The 8,347-nt window shown below is 27.1% G+C and overlaps 1 protein-coding gene across 1 annotated transcript; it reads left to right on the forward strand.

Moving 5' to 3' along the window:
• Positions 1–1,241: 1,241 nt before the first annotated feature.
• Positions 1,242–8,103, forward strand: LOC131862178 (alpha pinene synthase, chloroplastic-like). Its single transcript, XM_059214990.1, has 10 exons — positions 1,242–1,575; positions 1,705–1,895; positions 2,469–2,581; positions 3,727–3,938; positions 4,022–4,134; positions 4,325–4,414; positions 4,534–4,749; positions 5,022–5,160; positions 7,288–7,536; positions 7,660–8,103. The coding sequence occupies exons 1-10, from the start codon at positions 1,309–1,311 to the stop codon at positions 7,954–7,956; spliced, it is 1,887 nt and encodes a 628-aa protein (XP_059070973.1). The 5' UTR covers positions 1,242–1,308; the 3' UTR covers positions 7,957–8,103.
• The last annotated feature ends 244 nt before the right edge of the window (positions 8,104–8,347 follow it).

Here is an 8,347-nt window from a genome sequence, read left to right on the forward strand (position 1 = left end):
TATATATATGTGACAAAACTTAATATTATAAGCACAAGTGAATGTACAATTATTAGATCTTGCACAACTACAACAATTGAACCTAAGGTACTATTTCAGAATATGGTTGGAAAACCCTAAAAAAAATGGCAAAGAAATATGACCTACTCAGTCATGCTGAATATTTGAGGGTAGGTTCTAAAATCATTTAATATATATTTCAAATGAAACTATCAATTTAAAAAATAAAAATAAAAAATAAGACAATGAATACTAGTTACATATAAAAGTAAAATAAATTTTCAAATGAAAATAACATAAAAATAAACAAAATAGTCTTAAAATAATATAAAATAAATAAAATATTAATACATATGATAGACAAATATATATAATTATTCATTTAATACGTGTTTTTATTTTATTGTTATTCCCCTACCCTAGCCCCTTTTCTAGTATTATTTTCTATGATCCATATTATAATTCTCTCAACATTGCAATGATGGCTCAACTAGTGTGATCTATAACTTTGATACAAAAATACATGATGGGTTTCTTAGTGTGATCTAATATATTAGATACACAGCTGAATCCAAAACAATTATATGAGAATTTCGTGGAATATGGAAAACTCATCTCTTCTATAATTTCACTAGATCTTCTACAATCTAAAGTTGATATTTTTTGTTTAAACTTATATGAATGCAATGTAGAAAATAACAACCCTAGAAGAAAATTTTCACAATATTAATGTATGAGTAATAGAGAATAAGTAGCTTGGTGAAGATAACAAGAAATCAAGAAGTTGGCAAGCATATAATAGGGAAAATGATTTGGATTTAAATAGAAAAACCTATGCATGGATTTCCAAATTGCATTCCAATGAAAGAAAGGGAAATGTTAATCTATGTCTTTCAAGGTAGGTATTCTAGGATTGGAGGAAGTAATAGATGAGAATCCATATGATGATACACGATGGTACGATCCTACTTTCCTAAAAGGACCAACGTTTTGTGGACTACAGAAAATATGCTCGGCACTTGGCGTATATGGCCTGTAAATTTGAAGACAAGCAGTTGCTTGTCCACATCAATCATACTTTTCAGGATGCCATTATCTCTCTCCTTCAAAAGTCCTTACCAGATATTCACCTAACCCATGCCATAAGCAGTGAATTAGGTCTCAACGTGTTTAACGACGTAGAAAACTGGTTTCCGCGATAGACTAGTTTGGTATCTCCATGTTTCATAGGACTTCTATAAATTGGAGTGGAGGAGAAACCTCGGATTAAACAAGATAAGAGAAGAGAAGGCTAGCATTAGAGCCAAAATGTCTCTTCGTTGCATTACACCATTGCCTTGCAGTATGGTTGGACACAAGTTACAGAAGCCACCAATCCATAAGCCTCTTTTTTATCACAAGCCTTTCAATACGCCATACCTTAAAAAGAAAATCCCTGCGCGCAGTAGACTTGCTAAAACTACCATCAATATGGCAGTGATAACCACTGATGAAGGCATAACACGACGCATTGGCAATCATCACCCTAACTTGTGGGATGATGATTTCATACAATCTCTCTCAAAAGCTTATGAGGTAAGCTAATTTACTATTTATTTTGAGCTCAGTTAATGATTAAATACTTAGTTTCTAGAGTTTTCTTTAGGATCTATTTCTCATATATTTTTGTTTAACTCCTTGGATCTCTGATGGGTCACATCACAGGCTCCCTCTTATGGTGAACGTGCTGAGAAGCTGATTAAGGATGTCAAGGACATGTTCAATGCGCTTCCAGTACAGTCTTCATCTGCAGAGGATCTGTATCAACATCTTTCACTGGTTGACCATGTAGAACGCCTTGGAATCGACCGCCATTTTCAAACTGAAATAAAAAATGCTCTTGACTATGTTTACAGGTTTATTTGTTTTTAAGCTTCAAGATGAATGTTATTATCTTTGTTTGCACTATGTTCTGTTGTAACTCGAGTTTTCAAGAAAACAGTCAGGATTCTTACAAAAATGCACATTAGTTGTTTATAACTATTCTTAAATATACAATATTTGAAAACATGTTAAATTTTGATTTGTTTAGATGATTTATTTGATATTATATTAATAAGTGGGTTAGGGTGATTTCAGATGAAGTACTTAAATTAGCATGTTTATCTTTAAAGGAATATAAGTGAAGTATGTAGAAAGACATAAAAATAGTGTAGAATTTATAATATTTTGTTTCTATTTATTAATCTTGCAGTAATAATATAAAATAAAAATAATAATAAAATGATTTTTTATTTGTCATACATTTAAGTGTCACAAACATTGGTTTTGTCTTTATTGACAAAGTAATTTTGTCATATGTATGTAATACACTAATCAAAACTAAGAATATGGACCATAAAAACAAATCAAAGCTAAGAATATAGTATGTAATTTGAAATTATATTCATTTGCATGATTCTCATTCCTAACAATGATTTAAATAGCAGATATTGGAGTGACAAAGGCATTGGATGTGGAAGAGAGAGTACTCATGCAGATCTAAACACCTCAGCCTTGGGTTTTAAAATTCTTCGCCTACACAGATATGGCATCTCCTCAGGTTTATTTTTCATTTAAGTTCAGAACTTATCTAGAATTTATAGAAAATATTTAGACAACTTTAAACCTTATTTAGACCATTGTTATGCAGTTTTGGAATTGTTCATAAAATTTCAAATTTAAGACATCATAGAAGGGTCAGTAGACTTTATGTGTTCTATTATAGAATGAGTATTTAGACTATTGTTATGCAGGAATGGGATTGTCCATAAAATTTCAAATTTAAGACATCTTAGAAGGGCTAATGGAATTTATGTGTTCTATTATAGAATCGGTTATATTGTTTTAGATTCAAAATTTTATTATTTACATCTTAAGAAAACAAACATCATAGAAGGGTTAATTAAATTTATATATTCTATTATAATATCAGATATATTGTTCTAGATTCAAAATTTTATTATCTACACCTTAAGAAAACATATATTATTGAGTTGTATAATTTTTAGATTATTTATGTTAAAAGAATATATATTTTTAATATATATAGTGTTTGAGATTATATAAATCGTTCAACATAAGATTTTTCAAATAAAAATAAATGTAAATTTTAATTTTAAAAAGAATAAATACATTTTTTGTAACGTATAAAATTTTGATTGTTTAAAAAGATTATTATTTTTTATGTATTTGATTTTGGATTGATTTGATCTAAAATATAATATTATACCATAATTTATATAGATGTAATTTTTAAAAAATTTAAAAACAAAATTGTTTGTTTTAGATCTTTTTTAAATAATATTAATGTTAAATACATTATAATTTATCAATTATATTTAAGTGAAACAAAAATTTAGTAATTAAATAGATTAAAATTGATATTAAATATTTGAAAAAAAAATTAATAGAGGAGCCTCAAATTCTTTTGCGTTTATTTCAAAATTAATGATTAGTTTAATAAAATATCTTAGAAAAAATAAAGGGGTTTACCATTAGAATTAAATTGTTGACTGTTAAATAGTGTTTTGTTTCTAATGCAGTTCAAAATTTGAGCATCTTCATAGTTATTTTTTGATTATAATAGTTTTTTTAAATTTATAATTTGAGTTTCTTCTTTTCTCTAAATGTAGTAAATCTTGCCATTAAAATTTCCTTTGATCTATTTACAAAATTTTATATTGCTTCTAACTTCTACCAATGCAGACATGTTACAACAATTCATACCTAAAGACAAGAACTTGATGCATTTGAAGAGCGAGCCAAATGAGGAGGAGATTAAAAGCATTCTAAATTTATTTCGTGCTTCACTCATTGCATTTCCTGAGGAGAAAGCTATGGATGGTGCAAAATCCTTTTCTACTACATATTTGAAACAAGCTCTACCAAAGATAAATAATTTAAATCTTTCAAGAGAGGTATATATACTTATTTAAATTTTTTCATGTTAAGTCTATGAATCCATTTCTAAAATCAAATTCTAATATATGTGATGTAATAGATAAAATTCAATCTAGAGTATGGTTGGCACACCAATGTACCTAGGTTGGAAACAAGGACCTATCTTGACATATATGGAGAAGATAGTTCATGGGCTTCCAAGAACATCAACAAGTAATTTCAATACCTTATATCATCTCTATCTATTTCTCATTTAAAACTTTGGATGATAATTCAAAATTTAGCATTGAATATTTTATAATTTTTAATAGAAAAGAAAAGTGAATATTTTAATTTTAACATTTGTAAATTATTTTTATGATCCCTATGAGAATTTCACATCCTAATGTTTGAATTCTTGTAGTACTTTTTATGAAAAACTATTAGAATTGGCAAAGTTGGACTTTAATATGATTCAATCAGTACAACAAAAAGAGCTTCAAATTTTGTCAAGGTGAGAAATTCATATTATGAAAGATATTTGTATAATTTGATGTTTAATTTTTTTTACAATTTTATTATTAGTGAATATCTAGAAAATCAAGTTTATTAAGCATTATGTATACATTTTAGATGGTGGACAGAGTCTGGGTTGGCTAAACTAGAGTTTTCTCGCCATCGCCATGTGGAATATTATCTTTGGGCAGCTGGAGGGTGTATTGAACCCAAATATTCTGCTTTTAGAATTGGGTTTGCAAAGTTGTCTGCACTTGTCACATATTTGGATGATATTTATGATACATATGGAACTTTGGATGAGCTCAAAATATTCACAAAAGCCATTAAAAGGTATTCATTTATTATTATTGGTCAAGTAGGGTGATAATAAGGATTGGCTTAAACAAGCTAGTTATTTATCTAGGTACATTACTTTTCATTTTTTCTACTATTTATTTTGGTTAAGGGTGGGAAAATGTAAATGGGTTTAATTTTTCATTTTCTTGAGTGTACTCACTCCAATGCATTTCGCTAGACATTAATGTATAGTGAAAAATTAATTTAATGAATATTCATCAATTTATTGAAAATATAGTAATAAATTTTATTGTGCTTTATGTAAGGTGGGATTTATCAGCCACAGAGGGACTTCCTGAATTTATGAAAGTGGCATTCAAGGCTTTTGATGAAGCTCTAAGGGACATGGCTGAAGAGGCAAAGAAAACTCAAGGCAGAGACACACTTGACTATGCACGCAAAGCTGTATGGATTTATAAGTTTGAATTCATTTTAATAATTATATATATATATATATATATAAAATCAATTTTATTGGGTTAAGATATTTATTTTATTTTATTTTTAAAATGTTAACCCGTAGCATTACTATTTACATCCAATATATAATACTTTTAAAAATACGAACCCTTGTGAAAAACTAAAATGAATTGCATATGTGATTTTAAACTGAAAAGGGAATAACATACAAAATAAGCTATATTTAAAATAATTTTCTTGTCAATTCCAGTGATCTATTAATCTATTTTTGTTTCCTTGTCTTTAAAGAGTTTAGTTTTACTATCCTTTCTTATATTTATTAATTATTATAAAAAATAGGAATCTATATTGACCTAGAATTTATTTATTTATATAATGTTTGTAAAATTTTATTGTAAATAATATTAACTAAGATGGTCTCTTTACTTATTACCAAATATAGAGTTACCTTTAATTTTATTATTTAATATGTCAAAAAATTCTACTTAATTTACGAAGTATTTACCCTATATACCCTTTTAGTAGTTACAATAGCTTTTTATAAAAATGATATTCTTTGGGTCTCATTTATTAATCAATTTTTTTATATATAATAAAAATATTAGAATGGAATGAAATTGGTAGGTATTCATGACTATTAAAATGTTCAAAATTAAAATATGTAACTAAAGGAACCCAACCAAAATAAGAAACACAAAACACATTCTATCACTAAGATAGGATGATATACTAGGATGAGGGAGGGATTATATGGGGTTATTTGATTGTAAGTAGCAACACTCCTCCCTAACTAAATAATATATGTACAAAAGAAACCATGACAATGACCTACATGTAGCTTAATTCCCCTCCATAAGAAATAAGCATAGTCTATTCATTAAGAAGGAGGCGTCAGGAAGTAGCTCCAACTAGATGGGTGATTCCATTAGTGGGAAGATAATGAAAAGATGTTTTTGAGTAGAATAATGATGATAGTACAAAGAACACTCCATAGGTTCTTGATGAGGTACTAGAAGCACATAACAATTTTAGTGTCAAGTTCATTATCTATTTCTACATCTAAAATAAATATAGGTACAAACATAGATCTACATTGCAAATGTTTTTTATAGCATTTCTATTTAAATTAACATAATTTTTAGCAAGATAAATTCAAATACAATATTTAGAAATTTTTTAAAATTTTAACAATGTAACTAGGCCATGAGATTGTATCTCACACAATGCAATATGAAATATATCTTAGATTAAATGAAGGGAAAAATTATTTGTCCACTTTGAAACATTTTAGAAATTAGGGAAGTCCCAATGCAGTGTTTAAATGTCTGCAATATTTAAAAAAATGGAAAGTTCATGATGATAAAATAATTATTCATAATATTTTTCGTGAATTAGAAGTCCTAGTTAAAGTAAACATTCCTAAAATGACGATAAATAGTGGGATAAATTTTTAATTAAAAAATAAATATGCAAGCCTATTTTAAAAATATAATTTTATACCTATCACATATCATAGTTATAAAAGACATGGGAGAAAATATTAAGCACCCTAGAAGGATTAGCTATAATTCCTAGATATAATGTTCAAATTTTACTGCCGATATTGCCACACGACTATTAAATATATTTTTTTCTCTCTCTCACTACATATATATAATTTTATATTCATCTCGTTAATTGAAAAAAATGTAGATAGATTATAATTATTTTATTAAAAAGAGTAAATTTTAGGTTCTTATTTTTCCTCTCTATAAGAGACCTAGTATACAAGGTGGAGGTATATTAAATATTTCTTTTGGTTTTTTAATTGCACTTTAATATAGTAGTTTTACTTGCAATACCAATATGAATACAATATTGAAAACTTAAATATTGTATCCATTTCCATTTCTCCATTAAATTAGATATTATATTATACATACTTAATATGGTCAACTTAATAATAATATACTAGTTTTACTCAACATTTTAAAGAAATTTGAATTTTATTTTTAAAAATTTATATGGTTATTTGACTTAATATCTATTTTCTAGGTTGATTTGGTTGGTTTTTCTTGTTTATTTTATTATCATAAAATATTAATATTAACTTGGAATGTTTTTTGAATGTAGTGGGAAGTTTATATAGATGCCTACATGAAAGAAGCAGAGTGGCTTGCTATGGGTTATACACCGTCTTTAGAGGAATATTTAGAGAATGGAAAAGTGAGTGCTGGATCCCGTGTTGTGACCTTGCAACCCGTGTTAACTTTAGATGCACCTCTTTCTGATGAAATTCTCAAAGAAATTGATTATCCATCAAGGTTTGATGAGTTATTAGGCTTAACCCTCAGATTAAGAGGTGACACAAGGACTTTTAAGGTATGTTATATATTTGAAAAATGTAGCATTCATAGCCTCATGCTTATTCGTATATGATCAATTAAAATAGATTTTAGTTAGGCATAATTTACATCTCACAAAAAAATAATATTTATTGCGAAGGCTGAGGCGGATCGTGGAGAAGTGGTATCATGTATAACATGTTACATGAAAGACCACCCTAGATCAAATGAGGAAGATGCACTCAACTATCTCAATTCTTTAATTGATGAAAGACTTAAAGAATTGAATTGGGAATATTTGAAACTAGATAATGTTCCATTAGTTAGCAAAGATAATGCATATAATTTATCAAAAGGTCTTCAACTTTTGTACAAAGAAAGAGATGGATTTAGTGTCTCTAGCATTGAGACAAAGAATCTTATTAGCAAAATTATTATTGAACCAATACCAATATGACTTTTGAATTGGTTCATATATTTACAAGTGGAATATCATCATGTAATAGAGTCTCCCACCTTCATCAATATTATATATATTGAAAATATGTAACTTATCATAATTTGTTATTTTATAGAATAAAAGTCACCATATTTTCTTTCTTAATTTATATCAACTTGTAAGGTTTTCCAAAATATAAATATCTTTGGGTGAATTTTTTAAATTTAATTTCATAATATTTTTATTGTTTGGGACTACAAATAATTACCACTTTTCCTACAACTATAATTAAATGTCACTCTGTAATTTTCACTCAAATTGATATAATTTAATAATTACTTATGTTATAAAAATGTCATGCTTATTTAATGATAAATCTATTTAAATATATAAATCAATTTATGTTTCT

This window comes from Cryptomeria japonica, unplaced genomic scaffold (genome assembly GCF_030272615.1).
Source record: "Cryptomeria japonica unplaced genomic scaffold, Sugi_1.0 HiC_scaffold_39, whole genome shotgun sequence".
Classification (NCBI taxonomy): Eukaryota; Viridiplantae; Streptophyta; class Pinopsida; order Cupressales; family Cupressaceae; genus Cryptomeria; species Cryptomeria japonica.